Source organism: Engystomops pustulosus, chromosome 2, assembly GCF_040894005.1.
Source record: "Engystomops pustulosus chromosome 2, aEngPut4.maternal, whole genome shotgun sequence".
NCBI lineage: Eukaryota > Metazoa > Chordata > Amphibia > Anura > Leptodactylidae > Engystomops > Engystomops pustulosus.
The window spans coordinates 213599400-213617283 of record NC_092412.1 but is presented as its reverse complement, the minus strand read 5'-3'; the positions used below and the strand labels follow the sequence as shown (position 1 = coordinate 213617283).

General features: G+C 40.2%; 1 protein-coding gene across 2 annotated transcripts in view; it reads right to left on the bottom strand.

Moving 5' to 3' along the window:
• Window positions 1-450: 450 nt before the first annotated feature.
• Window positions 451-17884, bottom strand: part of MLXIPL (MLX interacting protein like) — a 57914-nt gene continuing 40480 nt past the window's right edge. The window contains exons 10-17 of one of the 2 annotated variants that reach the window (XM_072138069.1): window positions 15284-15345; window positions 13100-13328; window positions 11591-11667; window positions 10427-10546; window positions 8620-8747; window positions 7759-7882; window positions 4769-4898; window positions 451-4191 (exon numbers count right to left, since the gene is read on the bottom strand). In XM_072138069.1, coding sequence (XP_071994170.1) covers window positions 4070-4191; window positions 4769-4898; window positions 7759-7882; window positions 8620-8747; window positions 10427-10546; window positions 11591-11667; window positions 13100-13328; window positions 15284-15345 — 992 coding nt within the window. In that variant the 3' untranslated portion in view covers window positions 451-4069. Of the gene's footprint in view, window positions 4192-4768; window positions 4899-7758; window positions 7903-8619; window positions 8748-10426; window positions 10547-11590; window positions 11668-13099; window positions 13329-15283; window positions 15346-17884 lie in introns of both variants that reach the window. The other variant, XR_011853354.1, reaches the window with a different exon arrangement.

Genomic DNA, 17884 nt, shown 5'->3' with positions numbered 1-17884 from the left:
CCAGTAGTTAATCAAGCCACTATGACAAGAAACAGAAAACTGCCAATCCTACACTCATGTGCGGTTTCTTGTTGATTTCAGTTATGGATTTTATCCACTAAGAAGTTGAGTCCCTACCTACTCAAGTCGTTGGAATTGCCCAGTAGCCCCTCTCCCTGGACAGTGCTGGCAGGTAATGTCTAATATAACACGGGCTGTGAGAAAAAAAGGACACAGTGGGTGACGCCATTAGGACGGACTGAAGGAGCGAGGAACCGGAAGTTGTGTTTATACTGAAACTATTTAGATTGCCGGCAAAGGCATTTCTAAACTCATCATTGCCGAGGCTATTGAGACCTGTCACCAGTTAAAAGTTACATTCATGATGACAGGTTCACTTTAAGGAGTAGTTTCCGGAATAGTTGATATGATAAAAGATGGAAGACACAAAAAAAAAAAAAAGACACGTAATAAACTTTAAGCAATAACATATATTTCCACAATAACGCTTACTTTTATACAGAAAATATGAAAAATCTGCACAATGTTAACACTGAATCAAACATAAACACTGAACAATGGCTCACAGAGCTCACAATGACACTGGGATCTTTGGGATTGTTAAGGTTTCAAATATAGGACTGGAGCATAAAGTACAAAGTCCCCTAATTAAAACAACCCCATTCTTACACATACATAACAAAGGTCTGATAATCTGCTATCTCACAATGCTTTACCAGGGGATTAAGGAAAAAAAAACAATCTTCTCAAAAACAGTCTTCAGGGAACTCCTGCTTATGTACATGGCTTGTACATTTTTTCTTTGCCACTCACAAATCTCTACCAATTGATTCAGCCTGTTCAGGGTGTAGTCACATGCAGCCTTTACATTGGGGGGAAAGCAATTGAGTCACAACTCGGGAGATTTTGTGTCAAAAAACCTGTCTAAAATGCCTTGCACCAAATTTATTTCAGGAACCCGAGACACATTTTCCGATTTGTCTAAGGAGGTGTGGCCGTTGGAAAGGGGCGTGGTCACACAAGAAAGGGCATCACTTTGCGGGAAATCGTCTGTGTGCCCAAAATTCTGACGCACAGTTTAGACCAGCTAAAAATAGGTCTAAAGTAGGAATCGACAGAATTATTCATCATCACAGTTTCAAATCTGGCGCAGCAAAAGACTAATGCTCCCTGTGGAAGTACCGTAATTGTGCCGCATCTGCAGTGAGCCGCTTCATTGCTCAACTCCACAGGTGAGAGTGGACACCAGACTCAGGAAAGTATCAATGTTTTTTATTTTAATCGTGGGAACCTGGGCACTTTCTAAAGGGGATTTGGGAGATGTTGGGACCTGACAAGGTCCTATTTAAGTGTTGAGAAGTTGTGAAAATGGTCAAGTACAGCTGTTCTTCACTATTGCCCTCTGTTGCAGGATTCCCAACGTTTCCTCAGTTCTTACATGTTACTATATAGCAGGGGTCAGGAACCTTTTTGGCTGAGAGAGCCATGAACGCCACATATTTTAAAATGTTATTCTGTAAGAGCCGTACAATATGCACATGCCCCAAGTAGATAGGTAGTCCGAGTGTCACGGGTGCCCCTGTGATCTACGCCTCGGATCGCAGACACACCTGAGCCCCTCTCCATGGCGGCTCCCCTTTCCGAGCTCACTCAACTCACTCAACTCTCCCATCCCGCACTCGCTGGCAGTTTAAAAGTGCCAGTGCGCCACTGATTGGCGCTTCCCACTTCCCGGGTTCCTCTAAAGACCAACAGCTCCCAGCATTCCCTGACGGATCTTAGTGCTTCTTGCCTATGAGGAAGCTTTCCACATTGTTTCCTTCCCAAGTGTTGACCTCCCGTTGTGACCCCGGACCTGCTCCTTCGCTGCTAGTCCTGATCTCTTGCTCCATCCCCGACCTTGCATCATTGCCTTGACCGTCTGCCTGTTCTTGACCACGAGACTGCCTAGTGATACTGTACCTCGACCTTGGCTGCCATCGTGGACCAGTTGCGCCTGTGAAACGACCTGGTGGTTCCACACTGCAGCAAGACCATCCTGCTTTGCGGCTGGCTCTGGTGAAGACCGGGTGCCACTTAGATTCTGGTCCCAGGTGTCTGCTTACAACATTGTCCACGCTGGTCCAGGGGGTTCACTACTCCACATCCTGACTCCCTCCACATGCCCCCCAGTAGATATGTAGTCACAGCATAAAAAAAATATTCACTTACCAGCTCTCCCTGCAGCCAGGACGTAGGTGGCAGTAACATCGCTGCCGTGTCCAATGATCAGACTAAGAGACACAGCAGCCATCACTATTTATTAAAGATCTGTCTGAGAGCCAGATGCAGCCAACAAAAGAGCCACATCTGGCTCCCGAGCCATAGGTTCCCTACCCCTGCTATATAGTATCCTTCCCCTATTGTTACTATATAGTATCCTTCCCCTATTTATCCTAAGTCTGGAAATGTGTGTCTAGTTTTGGAGACTATTTGGAGAATATTTGGATTTGCCTGATTTATTTTAGTGGTCTCAAAAGTTTAAGAAACCCCTTGACTAAACCAGCTCTGGACTGGCGTTTATTTGTGCAAAAAATTACTTTTCACAGAAAAAGCAAAATCTGTGAAAAAACTTACCGTATAATTTTTGTGCTGAAAATTCCCCACTTGGCTTATACTCAGGTAAAAAAAATAAACTGAGTACTCACCATTCCGATGCCCCGGTCAGCTCCTCTTCTTTCTTCATGTGTGCCAGGTTTAGGTCCGCACAGCTCCTCTTCTTTTCATGGCTGGACCGTGTACACATAAAAAAAGAAAGAAAGAAGAGGAGCTGCCCAGGGTGTTATTTTTTTATGTGCTAGGCATACTGGGGATTGGCAGGCTATATTCTCTAGGGGGCTGGCTATACACTACAGGGGGCTGGCTATATACTAAAGGCGGCTGGCTATATATTACAGGGGGCTGGCTGGCTATATACTACAAGGGGCTGGCTATATACTACAGGAGGCTGACTGGCTATATACTACAGGGGGCTGGTTATATACTACGGGGGACTGGCTATAAACCACTGGTGGCTAGCTGGCTATATACTGGGGAGGCTGCGACCAATGCATTTACCATTCTAAGCAATAGGTTTTCCCGTTTTTTGGTGGTAAAATTAGGTGCCTCGGTTTATACTCGGGTCAGCTTATACTCGAGTATATACTGGTATGACATATCAGGCGCACCACTGAAAAAAAGCAACCAAAAAAAAAGCACAAAAAGAAAATAAAAAACGAAAATAAGTTTGATAAATGCTCCCCAGATTGCTATGTTTTACATATTTTGTTTCCTGCAAGATGGCACATATACTGTGCAGGTGGAGGCAAAAAGGAGGACTCTATCTGCCAGTGTATGTCTAAGGATACAGGGGTGTATATGTCTATACATATGTCTATATGACCCCACATACTTTCATTGTACCGAACTAGAAAAAAGACAAACGCCACGTCTTATCTACTTGTTAAAAAAACAATTGGGCATCTGAAATCCAGATGGCCCAATTTTTCTCATCTGAACATGTGGTGTTAAGGGAGAATAGAAGTAACTGCATACATGTAATATATTTGGCAAGGCCTGAAGGAATCAGTGGGTGCCGTTGACATATATTGGATGGGTATGACCAGATTTCTGTGATGTGATGTCTCTTGTCTCTTCCCCAGCAGATGATGAATGAATGACCAAACATGAAGAACTAATGCATGATCCTTTAGTTTTTTGTCAAATGTTAAAAAGTGTATGGACACCTTTAAACCATTTGGACTATTCTTTTTACTGCCCTCAATTATAAAGCGCTGGACATTTATTTTACTGGGTCTGACCACCACATGAGCACAAGAACAGTGAAACGAAGTATCATCACCATGGAAGGCCAAGCAGAATTTCCTTGGTATAAGCAGGAGCTCTTGAGGAATGGAGAAGAACAGTTTGTTACTGGATCCATAACCAATCTTCTGTACAGTTTGCAGATCTGTATATTAGTAGTTAACCTTATGCATGTCAGCTTCTTATACATTCACCAGTCTCTGAATAAAAAAAATGCCATGCTTGTTTAGAAGAAGCTATCTCCGTTCTCTCCTTGTGTTACGGCTTGCATTGCTTGCTCCGGCATCAGGGATGGGTCAGTAAGTATGGACGTGGAGGTGCTGAGCTGACATAATGAACTAAGCACCGCTATATTTAAGGAAAACAAGAAATTTAGGTTATTTTATTATAAATTAACTTACTAGGTTTAGCTTTGACATTGTCATTCATTTTACAATATATTACACCTTTGAAGGACGAAGGGTTGTAAACCAAGCACACTGACATACCAAGGTGTACCCCCTATGGCAGAATCTGCTCTTCATTTAGCTTCTTATGCCCTTATTTTTACAAAAAAAAGGCTTTAAATATGGAAATGTTCCCGAGGGGCTCCAGACTCCATTAACATCTATGGAGTCCAGAGCCCCTCAGGATCATTTGCTGAATTCTTAAAGCCTTGTTTTGTAAAAACAAGGACATAAGAAGCTAAAAGAAGAGCGTATCCTGCCAGAGGGGACACACACCAACATGTAGTAAATGTTCTAGGTTTACAATCCTTGATTCTGATTTCCTTTAAACTGAGTATTTATATGGCACGGCCCCGTCATAATATTTTTAAAAAGTCTCCCAAGATCAACTGTTGTTACCACTTTACAGGCTGGTGGCTTTGTGGTGGACATGGACTCTTACACTAGGTATATTATGAAGTATGAGCATTTCCACTCACTTGGCCTCAGTGCAGGCAGAGAACAGTGTTGGTCCAACCACTCCAGTGAGGACTCCCTTAAATCTGTCATACTTGCTGTAGAAACCATACGATTGAAAGATTCAAACAGGGGACGGACAAGAATGCTGAACTGTGACTGGTTAAGGAAAGAGCTATGGCTGAAATTCTAGTTTCCTATACAGAACATCTATGAAACTTCTGAAATCTCTCAGATCTCTAGACAAACTACAAATACACACAATGGGGCAGATTTCCCTTAGTTTGATGCATGTTTTGTGGTTATATTTTAGCTTTTTGCAGTGCACTGGAGTTTGCGGTGTAGCTATAATCCTGGTTTGCACCTAATTTGTCTTTGAATTTCTCCTGCTTCCAGATGTTTTTCGACATATTTATCATTTGCGCCTAAAGAGGTGAAAATAATGGCGCCAAAAACACTCCAGTCCCGATTGTGTGTAGAAAAGACAATGGTATCAGTTGCGCAAATATTTGCGCTTAAAAAGTCTAAAAAAACCCTGCATTTGACAAAGAGCCAAATCTACAGAGACAATTATGGTGCAAAAATGACTCACTAAAGGTCCAAAAGGAGCACAGCAGAGGGGAAAAAACCAATAGTTTCTTTATATTCAGATATTTTTTTTAAGCATAAGCAGATGCCTGCATATTATATTATTTATCTTTTTAGACAGACAAGATTTTTATGTGCTTTACTACTTTACTGTAAGTTTTAACTATAGGTGTAGTTAATTCACCAAGTCCCCTTCTTTACTGAGCTCCAGCTGATAAGGTACCTGTCCTGCACACATCTGCCACTGACTGTAGGGGTAGGTTCACACATATTTGAACCAAATTTTAAAGACCTTTCAAACCCTATACGTTTTACACAAGGTTATGACGCAGTTTAAATCTATGAGGATATTGGATTTATCAAAAGGGAAACAGACCAGACTATTTAAAGGGCATCTACCAGCAAAATCAAAGATTGTACACCAAGGACACTGACATACCGGTGTGTGCCCCATCTGACAGGATCTGTTTTTCTTGAAGGTTCTTATACTCTTGTTTAAAATAAAAAAGGCCATAAAAGAAGAGCAGATCCTGCCAGAGGGGACACACTCCTTGTGTACAATCCTTGATCCTGGTGCTAGATGTCCTTTAGGACTGCACCCAATACACATAGACAACTCCCCTTTGCAGCTACAATACGATACAATAGTACTTTATTGATCCCCTGGGGGAAATTCTTTTGTACATAATGTCCTGGCAATTGTTACACACAGTTAGAGATAGGGTGATGTTACATACATACATACCTCCCAACTTTTGGGATAGGGAAAGAGGGACAAAAAATTCCTCCTCTGTTTTCTAAACTACACTCATTGCCACATCCGCAAGCAAAGTCTAATATCGACATTATGGACCCATATAATACCCCCTAATGCAACTTAGCAACATATAATGCCCCCTCTTTAATGTTATCCTCCCTTTACATGTGGTCCTCCACGTTTATAGATTTCCCCAACTTATAATGCCAGAGTTTTCTATACTCCTGTTCCCTCCACTCTCCCCCTCACATTGTGGTCTCTCTCTTCCTCCTCTTCCCCTTATGGCCCCTTTCCTCCATACTCTCATATTGTGGCCTCCTGTCGTCCATCCTTCATTTACTGCGACCTCCTGTCCTCCATCCTCCTCTTACTGCGACCCCCTGTCCTCCATCCTCATTAAAAGCCGGAACCGATGCACAAACAGCCATTAATGGCGACACCATCTTGACTGCAGAGACTTCCTGCAGAGGTGCTTAAAAGACATGGTGCGGTGCTCTATGCGGCTGGAACTTCTCAGGCAATTACAGGTGTACAGGAGTCTGTGGAGGAGGTGGATTTCCAGTGAGGTAAACTTCATATAGCATTTCCATTCACATCTTAAAGGACACCTGTCATCAGGTCTGTGTCACTATTTCTGTCACCACTACCTGTTGGAGCAGCTCACAAGGATCCCATCCCAGCCTTTATCTAGTTATTTCATACATTATTCATTATAAAATCATCTATTTTTTATCATGTAAATGAGGCTGGTCACATGGTCAGAGGCAGTGATGTCACCCCTGTTCCCCCTCCCCTCTCCTCCCCCGGCTCATGTCTGTGTGTAATGTATAGTAAAGCATTGCTAGTGTGTGTGCTGCATCTGCTGACATGCTGCATCCTCCTAATATACAGGTGAGAGACACAGACATCAGCTACACATGAATCTGACATGTTCTGCTGTAACATGGCTGCCTGGAGCTGCTGTATCTCTCCTAAACACACACACATGCACACACAGGCTGCAGTGGGTGTGGCCACCAGCACCAGGAAGCACATCATTATATAGCCTCACATCATTATACAGGCTGTCAGTCATGCACTGGGGGTGTGGCTGTGCCTCCCACTCATGAATAGAGTGGACAGCTTGAATATGCTAATGCTTCGTTGGGCATTTCACAGGTCATTTGCATACAGCTTTAGGACCTCATTGCTTAGGTTTACAGGCATGTAGAGGGACAATGAAGGGATAGGGACAATGCTCTCTAATGGCAGTTTATGAAAATATATTTAGTTTAGGGGGGTTATTTTGCATGACGGGTTCTCTTTAAGTACAGAATGTCCTCCAATGGATTTTTACTATGTAAAAAGTAGAAAAGTACAGGAAAAATGTATATGTATATAGAGTTATCCACATGCGAGAAAAACGCTCTATGCACTGGTGGGATTTCCTGGAAGACCAAACCTCATATTTCTGGACTGAATTGACATGTGGAGTTCAGTTCAGTTATACAAGGTTTGCTCTGGGAAGCGCAGTGTTTTTTCAGACTAAACTCGCTCATTGGCAACTGGCCTTAGATTGTGTATTTCCCCTACAGTTTACAGTCCACACAAGTACAGAACGGTTTGCAGGATAGCTACTTTATTGGGTATATAGTATACTTATACCAAGAGGGCAACATTTAAGGATACAAGCCAAAACTTCCAGTTCTGTAGCGTCCGGCTATGGACATAGTTCTGGAACATCTGACGCATGTGCTGGAAGCGTTGATGAGATACGGGAACTCCAGAGGCCGGAAGCTGCTGCTGGCACAAACTAATAGGATAAGAAACAAACTGTCTTGTTTTACTGCAAAATTAAAGTAAGTCTTATCCCTAACCCCAATGATCCCAAAATTTTAGCTACTGTTTCAAGTATAGTATGTGCGGAGCGTGAGGGGTATCTGAGAAGATATACATTCTTAAAGCATTATTAACACATTTACAAACTATTCTTTTTATATTGGATGCCACTCAATGGACTGGTTCACAAGTCCAAATGTAGGAGGGGAATAAGCCAGGATCACCAGGCACGGCTTTTCGGACCAAAAGGAGAGTCCAGATGAAATGGTATCCTATTTTACTGATGATAGAAGAGCCATGGGATCAGCAATGGAGGAAGTGAGGTGACCACATCTGTTCTTTCACCTATTCCCGTCCTTTGTGATTTTTCAGTACAGACCTTACTGCACCAAGATGTATTGTTCTGTTTTCTAATGATAATTGCAGGGTTTGGTGCAAATGCTAAATGTGTGAAACATAAACTCTGATGACAGAATACTACACGCTGTCACACCATGTAACACCGAAACATTGGAATAGCTATTTTTGGCATAGTTTGCTTGCACCTACATGTTTACTACTACTTAGTATCAATAATTATTTAGCATACAATTTACCTACTAAAATGTTTTATGTTATGTTCCCTGGTCACTACCTTTTTAAAAGACAAACAAATTCCTTTTTATTCAGAGAAATAACTCAATAATTAGAAAAAGATTCTGTCTCGCTTACTTGATAGTGTCACTGAGCTCTTGTACCTGGCAGCGCAGGCGTAGGGATTCTTCCTGCAGCGCGGCCCTCTCCTGCTGTAGTTTACCGATATATTCAGCTGTCTTCTGTAAGATGGTGGCCTTGCTGAACTGAGAAGATCATTATTGTCACTAACATGGCTACACTATAGCAAATAATTCCTTACTGAAAGTGAAAATTCAAGGTGGGTTATTTTGTTTCAATATTTGTTAACAAAACCCAGCAGTAAGGGGAATACATTTAGTCTCATTAGTGCAGGTTTATCAATCTTGTCTGAGGGTATTAAAAAACCCTTGGGTGGCCGGGATGGGGTGGGTTAAAAAAAAAAAATGTAATTACCTCCGGTCCGTGGCCCATGTAAACAGACAGGAGTACGGAAACAGCGCTGCGTTCAGCTTCCGGCAGGCCAAGGCGGCTGGCCACATCCACCTGTCCCGCATGATTTACATGGGGTATGGGCTGGAGAGATTGCAGCACTGGACACGTTGAGGGCGCTGGGAGGTTAGTACACCACATTAAACAAGGGTTTTCTTCAGTGTTAAGACTAATACTGTAAAAGGGTTATGGTCTCATAAGTCTCATTATGGTCTCTCAGGCTATGGTTAGTATTTTCCAGCCTATTTGCCTATTTTGTATATATTTTTTTTAAAGGTAAATGGGTTGTTTTTCACATAAAAGAGGGAATTTTAGAATGGATCCTTGTAGTTAAGTGGGATTAAAGCCAGTCTCTATGCCAGATCTATTATTTAGCATTAGACCACATCAGACAATAGCGCATGTTAAGACTTTAATTATGAGCTTTGTGGTTGATGTTACAGTGGACAATATTACTTCACATCACGTTTTTGGCGGGTTCACATCACCTTTTTTTGCAATACAGCGTAAGGACATGTTGGGCAGATTCCCATCATATTTTGGCATATGTCAGACGGAATCCGAAAATGTCCTTACAACATATGGCACAGACGTATCCCACTACAGTCGGATATGTCGCCCTGTGACTCGTCCACTCCCCTGAATGCGGGGAGAGGAGTGACCAGCGGCAGGAGCCACTGATTGGCTGCTGCCACTGTAAGGGGTGTTTCCAGAGTGATGTCCTTGTCCTTATATGGATATAGACCTCATTGGCGTCTTCTCTTCTGCTGAGCGACGTATCCGAATGATGGAAAGAAGTTATTGTTATTGTTATACGTTGTATACGATGCCTCCATCTGCCAATACATGGCAATTGGTACTCACAGCATATATGTCGGGAGCTTTCCCCATGCATCTGCTGAACGTATACCATAAACATGATGTGAACCCAGCCTTAGTTGTCTTTAGTCCATCACTGATCAGCAATTAAAAAAATGTTTGTGTAATTGTTTAGTTCACTGTTGCAAAAATACATCTATTAAATATATAATTGGACAACTAAGAATGAATAGGAGGGTAGGGAGGGGAAGGAATAAATAAATAAGGCAGGTATTGGGGCTTAACCAGATATAACCCTATCTCTTACATCAACATACTATGGACACTGCAGTCATTTAGAGAACACTAGAACAAAATGTGAAATAACCAGAGTGGGGCAAATACTGTGCATTCCAGTGATTTGGGCTGTTTTTTGAGGGGGAAGTATGTGAAATAACAGATGAGACTGTATCAGCAAGCCATATTAAGAAATAAATGCTAGTCTGATGGTTCCCAGGTTTATGCTTTGCCATAGATGCTGACATACGCTGGATGAGGAAAGGACATGCTACTAGAATACACATGCTCAATATGCAGTGAAAGACACATCTGATACCTTGTTGTTGTGCTGGCCATGTAGATTTGTCACCATATTTTGGAGAGTGTCAAAGCCAAGTTTAATGTTACAACGTCGCTTTTGTTCAGCTGAGATATGAGTTATGCGTCGGCTCTCCACCTAAGACACAGCAATGTTATATATACATTGGAAGGAAAACATTTTCATTTCATGAGTTAACCATTATAATTCTAAACACAGTGGGGCATATTTTATCACAGACACTTATAGGCACTTCCACAGACTTACACCATGAACTACAGGAAAGATAAAATTTTATGTGTTATAGCTGAGGTATAGTATAGCTGACAGGGTGTGTTATAGGTGAGTTAGCAGAGTGTCATTGTGTGTTATATCCATCTCATGGATCTCATCTCTAAAATGTCTCATTTTTTTTTTCTATGTGTCAGATACTAGTACAGCGTTCGGAAGCTAAATGAAAGTGTTGATAAACCCTGGACCCTGATCATCTAAGCACATTGTCAGCACACAGGATAATGTATCTGCTTTAGAGAAACCCCACCAACAATTTTACGCTGACCATCACTGAGTTATTGCTGAGATTGCTATTAATTCTTTTAGGTTAAGAAAATTCTAACTCAAATAACTTTTGAGGTTGGGGCTCAGAGTCACCGCATTATGTTGCTGACTCTGATACTGGAGTTCAAAAACCATTTAAGACACATTTTAAAATTGCTTGTTATAACAATAAGCCTCTTTTTCAACAAAGAAGAGGCTGAAAAACTCATATTTTCATCATCTAGCATCAGTAACTTTGATAAATCTAGCACAGTTTAAGGTCGGCTCCTCAGGACTATACTTTGTCCATGAAAACTGACCCTTGTGCTGGTCAGAACCCCTGGATCGAGCACAGTGCAGTGGACAGATATCCTTGCATCATAGTGATATATGATGCAAGGAGTCCCTGTATGCCAGCCGATCAACAGCTCCAACCCTGTAGCATTTGAAACATTGCCTGCTCTTCTGTTCGGCCTACAGACAGGGAGTCCTTGCATCACATATCATTATTCTGCAAGTCCATGAAACTGACCAGCACACAGGTCCGTTTCCATAGGCCGAGTAGGTTCATGTGCAGCCAGAAGACCGTCAAGTGTAACTTTGCAGCACTGTTAGTTAATCTGCTCTTTGTGTATATACACTTACCTTCTTATTGTCAGCTCTGTTCCAAGAATTAGTAGTCTGTGCACATGGCACATTCAGTAAATCTTTGCGGTCATCACCTAAAATGCCAAGCAGTAAATGAGTAGGTCAAAAAGTGTGAAAGTTTGATGTGATGTATTCTGCTATATCCATCCATCTAATAGATATATATATATATATATATCTCTATCTATCTATCTATCTATCTATCTCTCTCTCTCTCTATATATATATATATATATATATATATATATATATATATATATATTAAAGAGGTACATTTGTGTTTTGTTTGAATCCATAAACCAAAGCTAGGAGTGGAACATGTAAAGATAAATGGTATGATGGAAATACTGGACATTTTTTCCATGGCTCTGGTCCACTCTTCATTTTGGGTTACAAATACTCATGGAATCCTCATGCTAATCAAAATATACAGTCCATTTTACTGGGGTACATTTCACACACAATTCATTGCATTGAAAAATTGCCTTTAAATCAGTTCTTATACAGGAGATTTGGAGCTCTATATCAGAATTACAGAGATCTGATGACGATGATTTGTATAGAACTCATTTTGGAAATAAGTTGATATGATTTTAAGACGAAGCCGGGCATCAAAAACACAACACCATGAGGGGCAAGAAATGTCAAAGCCATATTAATTCTGCAAATAACATGAAGCACAAGGGTGAAATATTTTCAATTAGAGCGAGAGAGCGCGCGCGAGAGAGAGAGCGAGAGTGATAGAGAGAGATTCATATCTCTGCTGCATTACTAACCATTTGTTTGTGATTACATAATCTAGGACCAATGCAGATTTCAAGACTATTACTTTAGATGTTTTTCTTCATGGGGTTACATTTTTAAAGGTCAGCAGTGTATTTATTATAGTCACAATTGTAGGACAGGAAGTGAATCAAGCGCTTGATCCCGGTTTGTGGTTAAAATTTCATCTTTTATTCATACAATGCTTATTCCAATATAGCTTAAAAATACACGATACCGCCTGTGTCACATATTATCAGCTGGCTTTAGACAGATATAGCAACCTGGCTTAGCCTACGCGTTTCTAGTGTCCGCAGACACTCTTATTCATGGAAAAACGCAAATCGGCCCTTAGTAAATGACCCCATGTGTTTTTCAAATGCATGCACAGAAGTGTACCTAGTTTATTCTGATGTCGCCAATATACCAGATCATATCAGAAGCTTCCAAAGACAAGACATCATCATATAAACTGTCCCAAATTGTTCAGAAGCATATTAATCTTTGAGTATGTAAACTTTTGACTGCAGAAAGTAATACTCTATCTCCAATTATTCTGGCATCTGGCAAATATAAATAATTTTGGCAAACCTAATTGACCTCAAATAGGAAATGTTTATTCTGATTTTATGTCAGATATATAGCGTATATGAGATAAATACAGCATATTTGTATTTTTAAATAGTGTATGTAAGTTTTAACTGTATAAATAATATTATATACATGGAAACAGTTTTGACTCACCGCAGGTGGTTGTTGGTGACAGTCTTTCAGTTTTTGGTAGCAGGGTAGGACATGTCACGTTTGTGGCTCCAGTAACGGTTTTGTTGCTTGAGGAACACAAAACTGGACTAAGGAATATTGCTGTTGGGGGAGCAAAACTAATGGCTCCTCTATTGGAAGATGTTGGAAGAGTCGGGACAACGGGCACAGCAATGCCAGGAAAAGACATTTCATCTGACCTGCCACCTGTCTGGAGTACAAACAATGTAAGCTCTTTGCCATTATCCCCAGTGATCATACTCAATCATTATCAATTTAAAGGGGTATTCTCATTTGGACATTCACATTTAATTTTATTCATTTTCCATATGTAAACATTTCTTCAATTAGGTGTTATTAATAAATAAGTTCCTATGTGAAGATAATTTCTCATAAATGTAGCCATGATGTCCCTTAGAAACCAGATTGCTTCCTCAGATACGACCACCCTACATTCTGGCAGCGGTGGCCAGACATGTGCTATAGAGCCCTGCCTGACCACCTGGATTCAGCAATCATTACCATAGGACGGCTGTAGGATATGCAATAACTTCCGGACATTTCGTATACAAAAAACTTTTGTTTCTTTGTGCAATCACTCCAGCAGAGGTGGCCGTATCCAAGGACTCAGTCTTGCTTCTAAGGGACCCTAACACTACATTTATGAGAAATTATCTTCGCACAGGTAATTTACCCTTTAAGTGATCCAGATCCTTCATACATAGTTTCTTTAAATAAATGTGTAAAAGAAATGTAACCCCTTTATTATTAGTCTGGACAGGAACAGGTTTTCTGTATATGATCGCTTGCACAGTAAGTAGCCTGGTATTTGTGAGATCACTCCTCTCTGTGGATAATGGAAAGCTTAGACACTGATTCTGTGTATTTGGGCGCTCTTAAACGATGTCAAATAAATATTACTGTAGAGCATATAAATACTAGCTATACAATAGCCACATGTTTGGTGCCAAATGTCCAGGCTATATATTACTGTATATAATTTTTTAAAATTAATTAACAAACTTATTACAATTACATATCATTTTTAAATTATAAATTTCATATAAATACATCAACATTATACTATAAAATAGCACCTTGCATAAATTAGACTTATACATCTTTAGCAATATATATCCTGTTTTATGTCTGTTATGTTTTTAATTTTCCTACTTTTCCTTCCAATATTATAATAATATTATAATAATGTTAAAAAGCATCAAAATATTTGTATTGTTTCTGATATCTCTAGATAAATATCCTTTCTTTCTATATAAATATTGTAAACAGCATCTAGAGGTATCTTGGAAAACCTGGGGATCCAGGGAAAATAAATAGTATCTCTGGTTGTCTATGGAGAAGAAGATGAGATGTTTATTCTCTGAATTCAGAGCAGTTGGATTATAGAATTACTGTAAGTACAGTATATGATAGTACAACTAACAAAATTAGTTTTATGGTAGGGTCTTTCCGGCCACCGTGTCCATAGTGGGGATGTTAATAGATGGCCATTTAGACATTCAGAAGCATTGAAGGAGCTTCTTTCCGATGACCGTAGTTGGTCCGTGAATCATGACCTACTGTGGCCGGATTTCACAGACTGACCACTGTGCCAAGGACGGGATTCCAAGCATCATAGTTATATGTAGTAATCATGTTACAGTTTGGTGCTGCTCTTCTGTGGGGAAGAAGGGACTCTGTGAAATCCATCCAATTCATGTCCAATCCAATTCAGACTATACACGGTCATCTGTTTTAGCCCTATGTCTAGCAAAGAAGTATAGCTAAACATCTGTTTATTAGGGCAACTAGAAAAACACTGGAAAAGTCACATCACTAGCCAGCCAGCTCTCCTGAAAGACTCAGGGATGTCCATCACAGCAGAGGAAATGTGCTTATGTATGGAGAGCCTGCCTATAGCCCCGCACTCTCAGTCTCTGTGGCTTTATACAACTGACTTACATATCCTTTTTAAGTTTATTTTCGGGATGATGCCACCACACTGGCCCATAGAAGGAACATGATCTAGAAAATGTTAATCTATGTGATAATTTCCTGGTAGTGTTATACTAGTCAATTTCTGCTGACAAGTTCCCTTTAAGTATATTTAAACTGTGAAACTTTGTAAAAACACAAAAACCCCACATTTAATGTCACATTAATTACCGTTATATTGAGCCCGTTGGGTCCACATGATGGCATACTTGAAGAAGAATCAGGGTTAGGTGCTGAAAAAAAATAACATTCTAAGAAACAGGAACTGTAAATATACCAGATTTTCCAGACAGGCACATTTGTGGTATATTTGGTACTTTCAATTTGTGTGCTAAATCCGGTAGTGACAACAGATATATAGTATTTGTTTTCTGGAACTAGTTATTCATTTCTAAGAAGGAACCAAAAGGTGAAATAAAATGAGACAAGAGATATATCGCTATGTTATACACCTACAAATATTTTACATAAAACAAACATCGGAGTGACAGGTTGCCTAATGCTGGCACATGTAACAGAGCCCTTCTTATTACTAGGAGGGGTTTTAGGGAGCCTGTCACCAGAAATGTGATTTTTAGCTGGTTACAGGTTCCAAAAGCCTATTATTTCAGTACTTTATATAACGTTAATTCGTATTACCTGGCTCCCTCTCAGCAGCATGTGGCGAGTCCTTGACAGGGAGGGATTCAGCTGCAGCTTTTGTCTACCTGTATCAGTCTTCTGACTGACTTAAGGACACCCGACTAAGAAATGACTCCTAGTTACAGACAGACCTTTTTTCCCACTGTGATCTCCCTAGATGCCATTCATTTACTTCACTTTGGTCTCAGGCAAAAATGGTCTACTATACAGTGTCTGCATTAATGTTGTTTATATAACAATCCAGAATTTTGAAAATCCAATATGCACAGGGATAAAAAAAAAATCTTTTATCTGGAGTTACACTAACAAATATACCTGTTCCGATTTACATGTATTTTAAACTACTGAAATGTATCTCAATGCTGACAAAGGCATTTTTAAAATGAGCACAACATAGGCTATTGGAACTTGTCACCAGCAAAAAATTAAATTCATGGTCACAGGTTCACTTTAAGTATCACAACTTACAAGAAAGGAAAAGTACCTTGTTATCTAATGTATCCAGTTATCATTCTGCCAATGACAGCTGTAAAGAGGCTTTTTTGTCTCAATTTGTTTTACAGTATATCTGAATTTAACAATTATAACTTTTATAAATAGATGTTTGTGGGCTTTATTTTTGCAGGTTGAGTTGTACTTTTGTTGGCCCTATTATGGTGGACATTTAATTATTGTAGAACTTTAAAAAATTTGGCACCAACTCTACATTTGTTTGTGTATTTTTGCTCTTTTCATTGTGTCTTCTTAAATGTATGACTGACTACAGGAGCAAATGTTAATTACATATACAACTGGCAGGAAGGCTAGCTAGAGTCAACACCCCAGGAGGTTCCTTGATGAAGAAAGTTAGGAGGAAGTTTCTCTACCCCAAGCACAGAAATTCACACCTCTGCTAGCTCATCTCTGGGGACAAATAGATCAAAGAAAGATTGTTTCTTTACCACCAAAAAAACTACAGGAGATAGAGGAATATCATGGCTGGTCCATAACTTGGGCATAATTCATAATTATGGGTCCCAGTTACAGGGGAGAGTTCTAGGGTCTAGATACCCTCATAGCCCTAGTAGCAAAAGCCTAGCTGCATGGGAACCCAGCCAATGGCAGAACACCCCTAATGTTAGGCCTAGACACCCCAAGATTGGTATGGGCTGAAAGGTAGCAAGGTACCCTTGTAACTGGGAGCAATGGCACAATTGTACCAACTTCCAATCAAAAGTTATCAGGTTTTAATAGAACCCCAGACTCAGCCAGTACCTTTCTAAAGGGAGGATGGATATGAGAAACTCCCCCTCACAGTAACAGGGGTGGGGGTCAAAAACCCACTGGCTTTAAATTAGTGAAATGGCATTGTTCAGTTCTGAGGACTCTATACATTAGAACAGTGATTTTCAACCAGTGTGCCGTGGCACACTAGTGTGCCGCGACACATGGTCGGGTGTGCCGCGGGGAAAGTTCGCCAAACTATGGTGTTTTGTTTCCCAGAGAAATGTAAAATGAGAAATACTATAGTCATGAGGCTGGAGTACTACAAGTACCAGCACATATGCTGAGTATATGAGCTGGCACTTGTACTCTGGCCTCATGGCCATAGTACTTCTCATTGTACCCCTTTATTTTGCAGTATATGAGCCACATAATAATCAGCACCATATACTAAAACCAGGGAGAAACTGAGAACTGTTGAGGAAGAGCTTCGTGTGCGTCTTTCCACCATTCCTGCCAGGATATCCCTTTTGTGTTTATCGAAACAGGCCCAGGTTTCACACTAAGTGAGTAAAATAAGTTTAGAATCTATATTATTAACTATATGTATAATATGACTGTTTTTGTGTCATTTTGTGCTATTTTGGTTGGTGGTGTGCCCCAGGATTTCTATCTAAGTATAAAAAGTGTGAAAATCACTGCATTAGAAGACTGGATCACTCCATGCCGTGTCCTCCGGCCAATTTGACACTCGCTATTTGATAGTAAGGGTAATATTGTATTTTTTCCCATAAACCTATGTATGTATATTGTTTTTAACTTTTTTCTTTTATTGTAATCTGACAAGTTCATTTGAGTGTACTGTATTTTTTATGTATACTAAAGTGTTAACTTTAATAAGCCTCTGCTTTTGTTTTTTCCTTTCCT